General features: G+C 42.3%; 1 protein-coding gene across 4 annotated transcripts in view; it reads left to right on the top strand.

Annotated features, from left to right (window-relative positions):
• Positions 1-17,877, top strand: part of RASGRF2 (Ras protein specific guanine nucleotide releasing factor 2) — a 183,478-nt gene that overhangs the window by 99,602 nt on the left and 65,999 nt on the right. For 2 of the 4 annotated variants that reach the window (XM_060235761.1, XM_060235764.1), the window contains 2 exons: positions 4,391-4,519; positions 14,510-14,599. In XM_060235761.1, coding sequence (XP_060091744.1) covers positions 4,391-4,519; positions 14,510-14,599 — 219 coding nt within the window. The remainder of the gene's footprint in view (positions 1-4,390; positions 4,520-14,509; positions 14,600-17,877) is intronic. The other 2 variants (XM_060235762.1, XM_060235763.1) reach the window with 2 other exon arrangements.

Genomic DNA, 17,877 nt, shown 5'->3' with positions numbered 1-17,877 from the left:
ATCTCTTGGCACTCTATGTGACCATTGGCGGCTTGCTCCTCTATCATTTTAGTTTTTACAGGGTGAAGGGGAACAGAATTTCCCCACTCAGGATTGTATGAGGTTTTGAGGAATGCATTCTTTGGCAGGTGCTCATAGGGAACTGGCCCTGGGAAGTCTGGGAGAGTCTCTGGAAGAACTGAAGCTATTAAGGCTTTCTGAAGATGTAACTTCTTTTTAAGGATCTGCTTTTTAAGGATCTGCGGGATCTGCTTCAATTCCGCAGGGCCTGTAAAACAGAGCTCTTTTGCCAGACTTTCAGCTGAGGCAGTGGGCGTCACTTGTTATTGGCCTCCCCACCTCATTCCATCCCATGCTACAAGATCTGCTGGACCTGGACAATAGGTCACATCTGTGAGGGAGAATCCGCCATCTTAGTCTGTCTAATTTTAGATTTTATATATTTTAAACTAGTCTTTTACTGTTTTTGCTGTTGACTGTTTTTATGATGTAACCCGCCTTGAGCCTTTGTTTGGGCAGCTAGATACGGAGCTGCATATTGGGCTTGGGTAAATTGCTGTTCTAACACTGCAACACTCTGCTCAGAAGTCTTCTCTAATTTCTGCCTGGCATTCTGAGTGGAGGAAATTACCTTTGTCCACAAGCAGATTTATTTATTTATTTTATCCGATTTACATCCCGCCCTCCCTCGACAGGCTCAGGGTGGCTAACAACAGTTTAAAAACATTCACAATTTACAAACATATTAAAATTAACTATATAACACACATTTCCATACATATTAAAAATCCAAGATGGCAAGCTTCTGATTTCCATTATATTAGTTCAGTGAGATTGTCGGTGCTGAAGGTAATAGCCACCTCCCCCTAACCATTAAAGGCGAATTTGAATAGTTCGGTCTTACAGGCCTTGCAGAACTGTGGCAGGTCCCGCAGGGCCCTGATGTTTTCAGGGAGGGCATTCTACAAAGTGGGCTATTACCGAGAAGGCTCTGGCTCTAGTGCTGGTCAATCGAGCTTCTTTCGGTCCAGGTATCTTAAGATTTTGAGACCCTGAACGTAGTGCTCTCTGGGGTACGTATAGGGAAAGGCGGTCCCAAAAGTAGACAGGTCCCAGGCCATATAGGGCTTTAAAGGTTATAACCAGCACCTTGAAATGAATTCAAAATGCCACAGGCAACCAGTGTAAAGCTTTCAGCACAGGTTGAATGTGCTCCCGTACAGGTAGCTCCATTAACAACCTGGCTGCTGTGTTTTGCAGCAGTTGCAGCCTTCAAAGTTAAGTCAAGGGCAGACCCATGTAGAGGGCATTACATTAGTCTATTCTCGAGGTGACTGTTGTATGGATCACCGTTGCCAGGTATGGAGCCAACTGCCTTGCCCGCCTAAGATGGTAGAATGTGGATTTGGTAGTGGCTGCTACCTGGGCCTCCATTGTCAGTTAAGGCTCCAGGAGCACCCCCAAGCTCTTGACCCTCGACGCTGGTGCTAATAGTGTCCCATCTAAGGCCAGCAAGGGGATTTCCCTACCCAGGCTGCTGCAACTCAGGCACAGGACCTCTGTCTCTGCTGGATTTAATTTCAATTGACTCTGCCTTAGCCATTTCACCATGGCTTGCAATGCCAGGTCCAGATCTTCCAGGGTGCAGCTGGACTGGCCTCCCAACAATAGATAGAGCTGGGTGTCATCCGCATACTGGTGACAACCCAGCCCGTATCTCCAGACAATCTGGGCAAGGGGGTGCATGTAGATGTTAAACAACATCGAGGAGAGGACTGCCCTCTGAAGGACCCCACATACAAGAGGATGCCTCTGGGATGACTGCTCCCCTTTAGCCACCCTTTGTCCCCAGCCTTGGAGAAAAGAGGTAAGCCACTGAAGGGCAGACCCCTGAATGCCCACGTTGGCGAGGCGGCGGGACAGAAGCTGGTGGTTGACTGTGTCAGACACAGCTGACAGATCTAACAACAACAGCACTGCCAAGCTGCCCCAATCCAGATGTCTCATCATCCAGTACCGTCTCCATCCCATGGCTATCTGCTTGTGGCTTCTCTAGCTCCTGAGTACGTAGCTTAAATTTTGAATTGGCCTCCCTGGCAAGTCTTATGCAGCCATTCAGGGCAATCCAAAGGCCCCAAATTTTGCATGCCTCTTTCTTAGAATTTCTTAGAATTTCACTACTTTTTACTTTCACACTGTACCTGCAAGGCATCACACAAAGTTTGCAGGGGGGCAGGGCATCTGAAGAACCCAACTCCCATGGATTTTGGCCTTTCTTGACCACCCACTTTTCTAGTTTGTCCAAGCTAGGGGTTTGCTTGAACATTTCAAGACTTTTGTTTTTTTATTGAATTTTCTAGCTGCTCAGATAAGAGTTTTGTCTTGTTGAATATGCAAAATTAGTTCAAAGCACTCTTTGAAAGACAAATTTCAAAACATGTGAGGATTCTGGCAACAACAATAAGAGGGGTGTAATACAGTGCTGGAGTATATTTGAAATCTAGCTTGACAAATATAGCCTTTTGAATTAATCTCTGCATTCAGCTGAGGGAGCAATGGCAATGGGGAGATAGTTAATGATGGAGAAATATTATTTATTTCAGCATATGGATTGGCCTGGTATTAATGCAAGGTCCTTCAAAGTTTTTCTTCTTTCAAATGGATGACGTTGAGATGCGGACAGTTTTATAAGCAGCATAATTTCTAACTGATGCTGGACATTTTATTTTAAATGTAAAGTTAAAATATACATGGATCACAGATGCTACAGTGGTATAAAAGCTGTGTCCCTAAACTGAGACTGACCATTCTCACTTTATTCTCTCAGCAGATTTTTTTTCTTTTTCAAGCAATAAACCCTGCTGTGTTGTCAGCCTTTTAATATTAAGACAATTTTGTGACTATTTATAATTGCTTAGTATTGATTTTCCTGTCTTCTACCTGTCTGTTTTATCACATTCCAATAGACATTCTGAATAGATGCAGAATCATGGAGCTTTTGTCTTCACTATTGAAAAATCAGTCTTCATAGCATAAACTAATTATTTACCACCCTTCCCAAAGTGCTAACTCATTTATTTATTTAACCTATTTATTTACATTATTTATAGACATCTTATAACATAGAACAAAGCAGTAGACAAGTGTACCTTTAAGACCAACTAAGTTTTATTTAGAATGTAAGTCTGTTTAAGAGCATATGAAAGCTTACATTCTAAATAAAACTTAGTTGGTCTTAAAGGTGCACTTGTCTACTGCTTTGTTCTATTGCTTCAGACCAACACGGCTGCCCGCTTGGATCTATCTTATAACATAAAAAGGCTGTGTTAAAAAAATATTCACCTAAAGTTGTCCAGTTGCAGAATTCATTGTGATTAGGCAAAATTCAAGAGGTCATACGGACATCGTATGGACATCAGCTGAAATACTATTTCCCATTATGGCAACGCTTTGTGTAAATTTGTTCAGAGCTAATGAACAATACTGTAAAAAACGCAGACGATAGTTCTCTGCTCAGAATATTGCGAAAATAACAGAGCAACTGTATTTAGACAATAACACAGAATAGATTTTCTTCCACTTCTTGATTTTGGAGTCAGCCCAGCTCAATAATTTGTCAAAGCTGCTGGCATGAAAGAATATAGACTGAGATCCAAATTTAATCCTGTTCTTGCGGTACCCTCAGGAACAGAATTTCAGAGAACATTTCTGAAACATTTCTCAGGAGCAGGGAGGTGAGAAAGTTTGTATTATAAGAGTGAGTATTCTTCCACCTGCAGAAATACTCATGGAATCTAAACCACAGTTATGTACCATATTTGTATATTCATATTACATATGGACCAATTTCTCACTAGTGTTGCTCCACCCCCAGGCTTCTGTCCCCCACCTCCCGGTGTAAGCAATTTATTTCCCACCACACCAGTTGCTCCAAGGGCACATTTTGGCACAGGCTCCTTTCCAATTCCCCATGCAGCATCATAATCCTTAAAAGAGAACATCATAAAACTGTATGGGGAACTGGAAACATTTCCTGTGTCAAAATGTGCCTGCAGAGCAATTGGTGGGAAATTGATAGCTTGAGCAGGTGAAAGAAGCCTGGGGGCACAGCAATGCTAGTGAGAAATCAGTTATTATGTTTTTTTGTTCCTTTGTTTATTTCTGCATTAAGTTTAAAACTTCTTCTTAGCAGATGTTTCATTCATTCATTTCTTTGAAAATTTGTTTAAAAATTCACATTTGTGCAAAACCTGAAATGAGAGACAAGGAGTCCTTTGGATTCAGAGTGAAGTAAAATATAGAATAATCTCTCTGTAATGTCATTTTGGTAGGATAAATTATAAGATCCTTTGCCATCTTGGTATTAAAATACACCTTCACATTTTTAAAGCAGCGGTTCTAGAGTCTGTGTCAGTGGACCGCACAATACCAGAAAGTGCCTCAACTGTGGATACACCTGAACTTTCCCCATGTAGATCTCCTTCAACTCCACGGCATCTACGCTATCGACCACCAGGAGGTAAGATAGAATCTTTGGTTTTAATACAGTGTAAATTGAATGGCTTTGAGAAACGATAGCAGGTTTTAACAATGCTTTGATTGTAGACTTAATACTGAATCCTATTTTTTAGTTTTCTTATCTCATTAGGGTATTAAACTTCCAAATAATGTGTTTAATATATATTTCTGAAATAGAAAATGAAGACAGAATGTGAATAAAACATTTAAAATTATTAGCATATGAACAGTGAGAGAGTAAAAGTCATATAGGCGTTAAGGATGTGATGAAATGCTCTATAATATTTTGAACAAGATGTACATTTGTTCAAGAAAAATATTGACTCAAGTTTTATTCCTGATTGATTTGAATGAAGCAAACTAGAGGAACATATTGGGCACTGTGTATAATGATAAAATGTATGACAACTAATCATTGTTAATGGAAAGTTACTATGTTTGTTTCTACTTGTGTGGCAATGAAAATGTACAGATGGTATCCAAATTACTCATTACAGGATGTGAATACATTGTTTAACTAGAAGCTGAAATTCTTTGAGTAGATCTCCAGCATATCTGTCCTATCAGCAGATGTCTAAAGAATGTAATGCTACAACAACACAAATTTCAATCCTGTGGGTTGGATCCTGCAGCTCACTTTGTCTACATGCAGAGAATTCAGCCAGAACTTGAGTGCATGTATGATGGACCCCTGTCACTCCCCAATTCCCTGCCAAAAATATTTTAGTTCCCATCAGTGTTTCAGTCACCCTCCAGTAGTATGTATTTCTTTTTGTGTTTTTATAAGATTAAACTGTCTCACCCTGTAACAGATACTTGTTCAGGCTTTTGACCCAGCACAGGAACTTGAGGCTGCTCTGTTTTATAAACCTTTTTGAAATGGCACTTGAGGCAGACTAACATTCAAAAGAGAATAAAGATTTTAAGATAGATAGATAGATAGATAGATAGATAGATAGATAGATAGATAGATAGATAGATAGATAGATAGATAGATAGATAGATGGATGGAGTAAAAATTTCTAAAACATACACATTTGAATTCTTAGAACATTCAAGAAAGTGTTGGTGTAGCTAACTTTCTCCCTTTAGAAATCTAATTTCTCCCTTCAGAAATTACAGTTTTCTACTAACTTTTGAGGTATCTAAAGCTTCTCCACTTTACCACAGACCAGGGTTCCCTTCCCAACCCCTTTTACTGGCAGGAAATTATTCTCCTTGTCCCTAAGAAGAATAACTCCTTTTACTATTTGGCTTGTATTGGAGTTCTCTCTAACTATCCAGACACTTTCCAAATTCCTCCTCTAGTATTCTGTTGTCTTTATAAAGCAATTTTTCTTGACTAAGAGTCTGAATTCTCCCTTAGAACAGTTATAATATAGTTAAGACAAAGCAGTGTCTCTTGTCTCTGTAGAAGAACCATTCTGACTATCTTCTGTCAAAAAACACTGACTCCAAATGTCTCCTCTCTTAGAAACCAACTCCTTGGTTACTGAGCCAGAAGAAAGACAAATGCAAGACTCTTTTCCCTCCAAAACAGCTGTTTTTTATTTCTCTAATCCCTCACAATATACAACAGGAAACACCAGCAGGAACTTATTTGCATATTAGGCCATACCCCTGACAACAAAGCCAGCTGGAACTGTGTTCCTGCTCAAAAAAAGCCCTGGGAAACACAAATATTTTTACTTCCTCTTCTCTTTACATAAGAACATAAGAGAAGCCATGTTAGATCAGGCCAATGGCCCATCCAGTCCAACATTCTGTGTCACACAGCGGCCAAATATATATATATATATATATATATATATATATATATATATATATATATATATATATATATATATATATATATATATATATATATATATATATATATATATATATATATATATATATATATATATATATATATATATATACACACACACACACACACTGTGGCTAATAGCCACTGATGGACCTCTGCTCCATATTTTTATCTAACCCCTTCTTGAAGGTGGCTATGCTTGTGGACGCCACCACCTCCTGTGGCAGTGAATTCCACATGTTAATCACCCTTTGGGTGAAGAAGTACTTCCTTTTATCCGTTTTAACCTGTCTGCTCAGCAATTTCATCGAATGCCCACGAGTTCTTGTATTGTGAGAAAGGGAGAAAAGTACTTCTTTCTCTACTTTCTCCATCCCATGCATTATCTTGTAAACTTCTATCATGTCACCCCTCAGTCGACGTTTCTCCAAGCTAAAGAGCCCTAAGCGTTTCAACCTTTCTTCATAGGGAAGGTGTTCCAGCCCTTTAATCATTTTAGTTGCCCTTTTCTGAACTTTCTCCAATGCTATAATATCCTTTTTGAGGTGCGGCGACCAGAACTGCACACAGTACTCCAAATGAGACCGCACCATCGATTTATACAGAGGCATTATGATACTGGCTGATTTGTTTTCAATTCCCTTCCTAATAATTCCCAGCATGGCGTTGGCCTTTTTTATTGCAAACACACACTGTCTTGACATTTTCAGTGAATTATCTACCATGACCCCAAGATCTCTCTCTTGGTCTGTCTCTGCCAGTTCACACCCCATCAACTTGTATTTGTAGCTGGGATTCTTGGCCCCAATGTGCATTACTTTGCACTTGGCCACATTGAACCGCATCTGCCACGTTGACGCCCACTCACCCAGCCTCAACAGATCCCTTTGGAGTTCCTCACAATCCTCTCTGGTTCTCACCACCCTGAACAATTTAGTGTCATCCGCAAATTTGGCCACTTCACTGCTCACTCCCAACTCTAAATCATTTATGAACAAGTTAAAGAGGATGGGACCCAGTACCGAGCCCTGCGGCACCCCACTGCTTACCGTCCTCCACTGCGAAGACTGCCCATTTATACTCACTCTCTGCTTCCTATTACTCAGCCAGTTTTTGATCCACAAGAGGACCTGTCCTTTTACTCCATGACTCTCAAGCTTTCTAAGGAGCCTTTGATGAGGAACTTTATCAAAAGCTTTCTGGAAGTCAAGGTAAACAACATCTATCGGGTCTCCTTTGTCCACATGTTTGTTCACCCCCTCAAAGAAATGTAACAGGTTAGTGAGGCAAGATCTTCCCTTGCAGAACCCATGCTGAGTCTTCCTCAATAACCCGTGTTCATCAATGTGCCTACTCATTCTGTCCTTGATAATGGTTTCTACCAACTTTCCCGGTATTGAAGTCAGACTGACTGGCCTGTAATTTCCCGGATCTCCTCTGGAACCCTTTTTAAAGATGGGGGTGACATTTGCTACCTTCCAGTCCTCAGGAACGGAGGCAGATTTCAATGAAAGATTACAGATTTTTGTTAGAAGATCCACAAGTTCAACTTTGAGTTCTTTCAGAACTCTCGGATGTATGCCATCCGGACCCGGTGACTTATTAGTTTTTAATTTGTCTATCAGTTGTAGGACCTCCTCTTTTGTCACCTCAATCTGACTCAGGTCTTTCAACACCCCTTCCAATATTAGTGGTTCTGGGGCGGGCAAACACTTCTCATCTTCCACGGTGAAGACGGAGGCAAAAAATGCGTTCAGCTTCTCAGCCATTTCCCCATCCTCCTTCAGTAATCCTTTTACCCCATGGTCATCCAAGGGCCCCACTGCTTCCCTGGCTGGTTTCCTACTTCTAATATATTTGAAGAAATTTTTATTGTTGGTCTTTATGTTTTTTGCAATATGCTCCTCATAGTCCCTTTTTGCCTGCCTGATCACAGTCTTGCATTTGATTTGCCACTGCCTGTGTTCCCTTTTATTAATCTCACTTGGACTGGTTTTCCACCGCTTAAAGGAGTCCTTCTTACCTTTTACAGCTTCCATTACTTTGTTTGTTAACCATGCTGGCCTCTTCTTATACCTGTTTGTGCCTTTCCTAACTTGTGGTATGTATTTTATCTGAGCTTCTAGGATTATAGTTTTAAATAGTCTCCAAGCTTCCCCAAGGGTTTTGACCGTATTTACCTTTCCTTTCAGTTTCCTCCTCACATGCCTCCTCATCTCAGAGAATTTACCCCTTTTAAAGTTAAATGTGGTTGTGGCGGTCTTTTTGGGCAACTCCCTATTTATACAAATGGTGAAATCAATAACATTATGGTCACTGTTCCCAAGCGGCGCAATCACTTTTACGTCTCTCACCAAGTCTTGGGCATTACTTAGGACCAGATCCAGGATCGCCCCACCCCTGGTAGGTTCTGAGACCATCTGCTCCATAGCACAGTCATTGAGAGCATCAAGAAACTCAATCTCTTTCTCTCGACCACAACACATATTGACCCAATCAATCTGCGGGTAGTTAAAATCACCTATTACGACACAGTTTTTACGTTTAGCCGCTATCTTTAATCCCTCCATCATATTATAATCGTCCTCTCTCTTTTGATTTGGTGGGCGATAACAAACTCCCATAGTTAAATTTCCTTTTGGGCCCTCTATTTCAACCCAAAGCATTTCTAAAAGGGAATCTAATTCTCTGACCTCAGTCTTACTGGACCGTATATCCTCTCTGACATACAGAGCCACCCCACCTCCAACCCTTCCCTCCCTATCCTTCCGATATAACTTATATCCAGGAATCACCGTGTCCCACTGATTCTCCTCATTCCACCAAGTTTCTGAAATTCCCACAATGTCTATGTTTTCTCCCAACACTAAACATTCCAATTCACCAATTTTACTTCGGACACTTCTAGCATTTGCATACAAACATTTATAATTTCCCAAGCAAGCTAGGCCCGCCACCTCTCTCCTGCCGCCTCGAGACTCTAGCAGACAGTCCATACTGTTTGTCACCATCACAGTGGACAACTCTGATCCGTTACTCGGTAGAAAAATAGAAGCCAACCCTTCATCTCTTTGAGACGAGTCCTCCCGAACCAGAGACATTCCATCTCCTGTCGGCTTTCCCCCAAGATTTAGTTTAAAAACTGCTCTGCCACCTTTTTGATTTTAAGCGCCAGCAGCCTGGTTCCATCCGGAGACAAGTGGAGACCGTCTCTTTTGTACAGCTCCGGCTTGTTCCAGAAAGCATCCCAGTGCCTAACAAACTTAAACCCTTCCTCCTTACACCATCGTCTCATCCACACATTGAGACTTCTAATTTGCGCCTGTCTCTCCTGCCCTGCACGTGGAACAGGTAGCACTTCCGAGAAGGCCACCTTGGAGGTCCTTGCAGCTCTGTAACATCCACAGTGAATTTTTCACATATATCTCTATTATCAGATATGCAATAGCAGAGGTCCATCAGTGGCTGTTAGCCACAAGGTATAGATGGAACTCTCTGTCTGGGGCAAGTGATGCTCTGTATTCTTGGTGCTTGAGGGCGCAATAGTGGAAGGGCTTCTAGTGTCCTGGCCTCCGTGGTGGACCTCCTGATGGCACTTGTTTTTTTGGTCACTGTGTGACAGAATGTTGGACTGGATGGGCCATTGACCTGATCCAACATGGCTTCTCTTATGTTCTTTTGTTCTTATGTTATAGCTTCCAATACTAACTGTTGAAGGTGTAAACAGTCCACTTGGTACATTACAAACAAGCACACACTTATGGTTCCTCTGAGGGCTGAACTACTTATGTTATTGCAGATCTATGAATGGATCCTTTGACATGCAGCTTAACCACACAAAGCAGTGGCTTTACATGAATTAGAGCCATACTATTTTCCTGGTTGAAAGTATTCTACCCCCAGTCTCAGGGGGTAGAAAGAACAGATATGACATGGATATTTATCTGTCATTTCTCTACTATGTCTTGAAGCATCTTGGAAAAACAGAGAAAATTGAATGGTTGGGGTCTCCTGCATAACCATTAACAGAGCTTCACCATGGCAGAACCCATGGGTCAGAAGCAGGAGCCACATAAGACCTCAAAGAGGCTGGCATTCAGTTACATCTGGATCAGAGGCCAGGATTGTCTTGATAAGCCGGGGCCTAGCTGGGCTGGGTTCAAGGACATGCCGCATTCCTAGAGAACTGGATTTCAGAGATGCTTGGATAGTTAGGTTGATAGTTTAACAGGCAGATATATAGACCTATGGATTAAATTGATAGAGAGACAGACAGACAGTTCAAAAGACAGTTGGTTTGATAGACGGTTAAACAGACTGATGAATGTATAGTTAAATGGATCAGAGTCTGATCTTTGTGGGGAGGGACAGTGACTCAATTAGGACAGCATTCAGTTTGCACACAGAAGGTTCTGGGTTGAAACTCCAGCATCTCCAGCTAAAAAGATCAGCAGGTATAGGATTTGAAAGATCTCACTGCTGGAGACTCTGGAATGCTGCTTGAAGGGCACTTGGTGTAATTAGTCAACTGATCAAAGCCACCAAGTATTACACCTTCTTTCAGTTTGCAAAAATATATTATAAGACAATACAATGATGATAGAGGCCGGCGGTGCTAGGGCCTTTTAAAGTAACAGAAAACCCCAAGGGGCCAAAAACCCCCATCTCCAAATGAAAAGATATGTCTAAACTTCGAAATAGTCCAACTGAAATTCACAAGGTGGATGTGAAAGATCTCACTGCTGGAAACTCTGGAATGGCTGCCACCAGTCCAAACAATATTGACTTCAGTGGTCTGATGGAAAGCCATGCATGATTGGCCCTGGCAGGTATCAGGAGAGAACCACACTCATCATAGTTTGGGGCCCCCTGTTACTATCAGCAATCAGTGTTGTGCTACAATTAGTGCAACCTACAGCTGGCCCTTGGGGTCCCCGGTTATAGTTCAGAGTGTTCCTCATTGCTGGATATGTGCACAGTGACTGAGTGCTCAGGAAAGCAGGGTGGGGCTTATTGGCTCAGAGACATGGACTTCATATAGAGAACCCAGACTTCTCCTTGGATGGAGTTATTACTGCTAACTGGTTGTTTTCTACAAGCTATCTTCTCATTAATAGTCTCTGAGTTTGGTGCAAGTTGCCACCAAAAAAGGCAAATAGTCAAACAAGGTAAATTGTCACTCAGGGGGTTGAATGATTCACTTGGACAGCAGCCACCATCAGAAGTGCACCATAACACCTGGAGTGCTAGGGCAGGGGCATAGACAATAATTCACCAGGTAGAACAGTAAGAAGATGGTCCTCATCTTCCAATTTGGAGAGTACCACCAGTTCAGCAACACTATAGTATGATGAGGCCTTCTACAAGCAGGTGTCACACATTGGGAAGGCCTGGTGAGGGACTTGTTACATGATTAGGCCTTGTGGTATGGGGCCCAGCATAAATGGGAAATCTGACTCATCCAAATCAGTCAAGGGGGTATCTCGGCAGGACCCAGCCACAGGGTATGCTGGGAATTTAATCAGGTGCTTGGCTGGAGGGCCCACTGAAAATTTGACCACAATTGTGAACTCTGCTTGGGATTCTACTCCAGAGTGTCCTAATTACAGTCAGCCAATGCTCAGTGACCCTTTAGGATCAGCATGCTTTCCTCCAACAGTGCCACTCGCATCGCTGGAAATGGAGGAAGTTTCAATACTGGTTGTGTGACGAGGGGGTTTCCCCAGAATCCTGTCCCCTACCCATTATTTTTGAATATTTGTTATTGTCACATTCTCAGGGTGCAGGCAGGCAGGAGTCCAAAGCCAGTCCAAGGTCAAAGTCCAGGATGTCAATCAGGAGCCAAGTCACCAATGCAGAATCACAAACCGGAATCAGAAGTCAATGTCCAAAAGCCAAAAGGTCAGGATGCCAAGGAAATTAAGCAGGTCAGGATCAGGAAGGAGTGTGGATGCAAGCCAGAGAATAGACTTGTTGCTTCCACAGGGTTACCAGGTCCTGGGTGGGAGCTATATGGGAGTCTCAATCAGCCTGCTCCCTGGGTAGCAGTGACTCTGCTAGAACTCAGGGTTGAGAGATCTGGAGCCTGCTTCAAACTCTTGAGATGGGAGGAGGAGAGCTTGGAGGAGATTGATCGTCAACAGCTGACACTGGTGCCTGGAGAGTGATTGATGGGCCAGCTGCTGTTTGTTCAGCTGAGGAACTGGCTGGCAACTCTTCCAGGTCTGTTAACCCTTCCTGCTCCTCCTCGTCAGGGCTCATGACAGTTACTCCTCAAAGACTCTGGCCTCTTGGTGACCTTGATTAAGGTGAACTTGGCTATGATTTCTGCATATCTCAATGATATTGAGGGTCATGCTATGTTTCTTCTGAAAGATTCTTGAAGGAGTTATTCAATATGTACTCGTTACCTCCCTTCAAGGTCTCTCAATGGAGTCTTTCCTTGGTTCTTTCATGTTTAAACTATTCAAACCAATGGTTACATGTGATTTATTTCTACTGTCTTACAAAACTGCATTATTAATTTCCATTATATCAGCCTGCTGGGTGAGCTGGGTTGTTCCCTGTCCAACAACCTCAGTTGTTCCCTGTCCTTCCTTAAGGTGGTGTTGCATACTAGATTGAGTTTTTTTTAATCTAAGTTCCAGTTCCAATATTTCTCAGCACATTGTCCTGCCAGTGTTCTTTCCCTTCAGTCCAGAAGAACACACACTATACACCCTAGATTCAAGTAGGACCTTGTTGTTTTATTTAAATAGTACAAGGAAGTTTTTTTCAGATTGACAATCTCCTGGTCTGTTTTGCTCATCCACACAAGGAAAGACAACTTCCTCTTAGACTATTTCCTGGTGGGTTTCTGCCATCAAAATGGCTTACTTGCTATCCAAGGTGGACTGTACACTCACAATTAAAGTGCACTCAGCCAGGGCTCATGCATCTTCTGCCTTCCTGGGAAAGATTCCCCTGCTGAATATTTGCAAGGCAGCAACATGTAATTTGTCAGCATTCATCAAGCACTGTGCCATCAACATTAACTCCAGGAGCTGATGCAATTGTGGGAAAGGCAATACTCCAGTCACTGTTTCACTGATAATCCCACATCCTCCTCCTGTGATGTGAGCTTGTTACTCTTCCATGCGGGACTGCACATAAGCCACGAAGATGAAAACAGGGTTGCTTATTGCTTCTCTGTCTTTAAATGTGAACTAGGGTTGCCAAGTCCAATTCAAGAAATATCTGGGGACTTTGGGGGTGGAGCCAGAAGACATTAGGGGCAGAGCCAGGAACAAGGGTGTGACAAGCATAATTGAACTCCAAGGGAGTTCTGGTCATCACATTTAAAGGGACAGCACACCTTTTTAAATGTCTTCCTTCCATAGGAAATAATGAAGGATGGGGCACCTTCTTTTGGGGCTCACAGAATTGGACCCCCTGGTCCAATTGTTTTGAAACTTGGGGGGTACTTTGGGGAGAGGCACTAGATACTATACTGAAAATTCGGTGCCTCTACCTCAAAAAACAGCTCCCCCAGAGCCCCCGAAACCTCCAGATCAATTCCCCATTATACCCTATGAGAATCGATCTCCACATAGGGAATAATGAAGTGCTCAGCAGACGTTCCCCCCCCCCCCGTTTCTGGTGACTCTGAAGTAAGGGAGTGGCCTCTCTACTCACGAGTTGCTGCCAACTTCTTCCAAGTAACACAGACACACCATCCCAAGAGGAAGCCTTTCAATCGGAGACTGAAGCCTCCGGAGGTGGAAAGGCACATGGTCCTCTGAGGGAGGGGCTTCCCCCCGCCGGCCAGCTGACAGGGGGCGGGAAGGAGCATGGGAAAGCGGAGGAACTCCGGCTGGGACCTGGAGATTGGCAAGCCTAATGTGAACATAAAAACATTTTACATATGCTGCTTTCCCACATGATTGTTGTACTGCCATCTTCAGGGAAGGTGATCCTGAAAACGCATTGATGTTCTTTCTGCTCTTGGAAAGGATAACAGACTTCTCCTGAAGAATATTGTTGTGATTAAAAGTAAAAATCAGATCATTTCTCCTTTCTTCACATGTTCTGCTTTTTTTCAGTGAGAGACTACTGGCATAGTTTTAGTTTGTTTTCTTTATTTTACATGCATGAAGAGGGACACTCAAGCAAACTGTTCATGTTATTTTTTTTTCTTTGCAGTACAGACCACTGAAAACAGTCATTGTTCTGTTTCCCCTGCTTCTGCTTTTGCCATTGCTACTGCTGCAGCTGGCCATGGAAGTCCACCAGGTGAGCTAACTTTTTAGTGCAAGAGAAATCAGATCATTGCTCCCTCTTTGTATGTTAGCAGATAAATAATGTAGCAAAGAAATAACTCCAAAGCCTATTTTAAGCATTTTTTTAAATTATCACAGTAGTATAATATTTTAATTGCAACCCCTGAACATTAATTTAAAAAGTACCAAAATATAACGATAGCAATTCTACATATAATAAAAGGTTTCCAAATATCTAAAAATATGTCCATTTGCAGTTGTTATCTTTATGCCATATATTCAAATGTTAATAAGGTTGTAAAGCTCTTAATTCATTGGATTACTGGAGGTGGGCATTTATCTCTCCAGTATTGTAGTATCAGTCCTTTAGCAATAGTAAGGGCCTGAAAGGTCCATTTTCATTAACCATCAGTTAGGCTCCAGGAGACAGGAGACTGGTTCCTTTCCTCGAGCACTGCAACCTAGCAACTGTGACCCATGCAACGGTCACCTTGAGACTGGACTACTGTAATGCTCTTTTTATGGGGCTGCCCCGTCTCGAACCCGGAAACTGTAGCTAGTGCAGAATGCGGCGGCTAGGCTGCTATTGGGACTCCCCAAATGAGAGCACATATAGCCAGGGCTGCACTGACTGCCAATAGTATACTGGATTCGCTACAAGGTGCTGGTTATTACCTTTAAAGTCCTATATGGCCGAGGACCTGTTTACCTTAGGGACCATCTTTCCCCACACGTTCCCCAGAGGGTACTTAGATCTGGGACGCAAAATCTATTAGTGATTCCTGGGCCGAGGGAGGCAAGATTAAAGTCTACAAGAGAGAGAGCCTTCTCAATTGCTGCCCCCTACTGGTGGAATCAGTTGCCAGAAGAAGTTAGGGCCTTGTGGGACCTCGCCCAGTTCCATAAGGCCTGTAAAACGACACTATTCTGGCTGACCTTTAGGTTGGAATGACTGATATGGGAGTAGAGAATGACATCTTATATACTGAACACCATCTGAAATGTAATATTGTCAATTGATATTAGCACCAGATTGTTTTAACTTTTTTTAATTGTTTATTTTAATTTATACTGTTCTGATTTTACTGGTTGTGAGCCACCCTGAGCCTGCTCTGGTGGGGAGGGCGGGATATAAATCTAATAAACATAAACAGGCAAAATCATTTAAAATTACATATGCATCCTCAAAGATCAATGAATATTCAAACACCAAATTGACATGAATAATTTCTTTCTTAAAAAAAAAAAAAGTTAAAGCTAGTCCCCTGTGCAAGCACCAGTCGTTTCTGACTCTGGGGTGATGTTGCTTTCACGTTTTCATGACAGATTTTTTACTGGGTGGTTTGCCGTTGCCTTCCCCAGTCATCTACACTTCCCCCCCAGCAAGCTGGGTACTCATTTTACTGACCTCGGAAGGATGGAAGGCTGAGTCAACCTTGAGCTGGCTACCTGAACCCAGCTTCCACCAGGAACAAACTCAGGTCGTGAGCGGAGCTTAGGACTGCAGTACTGCAGCACTGCAGCTTTACCTCTCTGCGCCGTGGAGCTTTTTAATTTCTTCCTTTAGAAACAACCAAATAACTGGACAGGCCCAAAACATATGTTAAAGATATGCATCTTGTAAATTATAACAGCAATAAATATTGCCAATCAACAGAGGTTGACAGGCTTAGCTGAGAAAAACTAACAAAACTCATCATCGTAGTCTATTAATTGGTCTGAAGTGAAAATCTCCATCTCTGTCCCATCCTTTAAAAAAAATTCATTCCAATTTTTAAATCTGAATTGACCCAATGCAATGAAAGGCAGGCTCCTTGGAGTTCATGTGCCACCTTGCCACTCTCGCCTTCCGTGGTCTCGCCTTTCCAGGTGGGGAATCCAGGGGTCTAGGCAGGGCACCAGAAACCTGATTGCTGCATCCAACCACATAGTTTCATGCTTGAGCTGTTATACTGTAGTTTACAAACTTTAATTTATTCCATTGCGACAATTCATAATTTACTTGGTGCTCCACAAATCTATTTAAGCCTTTCCATTCATATAATGAAACATAGGTCCAATTACGTGAGGCAAAATAATGAAATATCTATAATTAGCAAAATAAAATTTCATATATTATTTTCTGTGTGTCGTTCAGTTTTTTTCATGACCAGCAATGGCTTAGAAATAATTAATATAATTAATATAATTACCCAGATACCTGGTGTCATAATATATTGTTTTGCTTTTTTTTTTTTGTATGAGCACTGTAATTGCAGCAACTGCATGACATTGTTTGCACAAAAAAACAACAAAGTATTCTTGGAATAGAATCTTGTGGGTACACTGAAAAGTTTCTTGATAGGCACTTTAATTTAATGTGTTGCCAAGTGAATCCAAAATGTTAACTTTCTGAGAATGTGAGATGATGCTACAGAAAACAGAATGTTTTACAATACATTCAACGAATGAGATGCTTTAATACTTAGACATTTATTGCATTTTTTTGCCTTTGTATATTTTGAGGTCATATCAGCATATGCAACGATTCCAAAGAGGAAACAAAGCAGGGATGGAATTCTAGCAGGAGCTCCTTTGCATATTAGGCTACATACCCCTGATGTAGCCAATCCTCCTGGAGCTTACAAGGCTCTTTTTTGTAAGCTCTTGGAGGATTGGCTACATCAGGGATGTGTGGCCTAACATGCAAAGGAGCTCCTGCTAGAATTCCACTCCTGAAACAAGGTATATCCATTTTACATTGCACATCAGCTTTGAGGTTTTTTTTGGATGATATGAAAGCATACACACTACACACTAAAATTATGGATCCCTATTGTTAACCCTCTCTCTCTCGGCTTGACTTCGCGAACGAAGATTTAAGAAGGGTGCAGTAGTCCACGTCTGCTGCAGGGTCGCTGGTAGCTGACAAGACCAATGCGGGACAGGCAGATCCGGCCACAGTGGCTGCAGGGAAAAGTCTGACCTGGGGTTGGTGCTGTAGCAGTGCGATTCTTCCTCAATCTCCTTTTGTCCTCAAGACCAGCTATGCGTGCATTCTCAAAGGAAGAGACAGCCTGGTGGATGGTGTGCCTCCATGCTTTGTGATCTGAGGCTAGGTCAGACCACTGGTGATGGTTGATGCGAACAGGTGCCAAGGGATTTCTTCAAGGAGTCCTTGTACCTCTTCTTTGGTGCCCCTCTATTTCGATGGCCGGTGGAAAGTTCGCCATACAGAGCAATCTTGGGAAGGCGACGGTTTTCCATCCTAGAAATATGCCCTGCCCAGCGCAGCTGCATCTTCAACAGCAG

Source organism: Heteronotia binoei, chromosome 4 (genome assembly GCF_032191835.1).
Source record: "Heteronotia binoei isolate CCM8104 ecotype False Entrance Well chromosome 4, APGP_CSIRO_Hbin_v1, whole genome shotgun sequence".
Lineage (NCBI taxonomy): Eukaryota > Metazoa > Chordata > Lepidosauria > Squamata > Gekkonidae > Heteronotia > Heteronotia binoei.
Note: the sequence above shows the minus strand (reverse complement) of the source record. Positions and strands in the feature narration are given on the sequence as shown.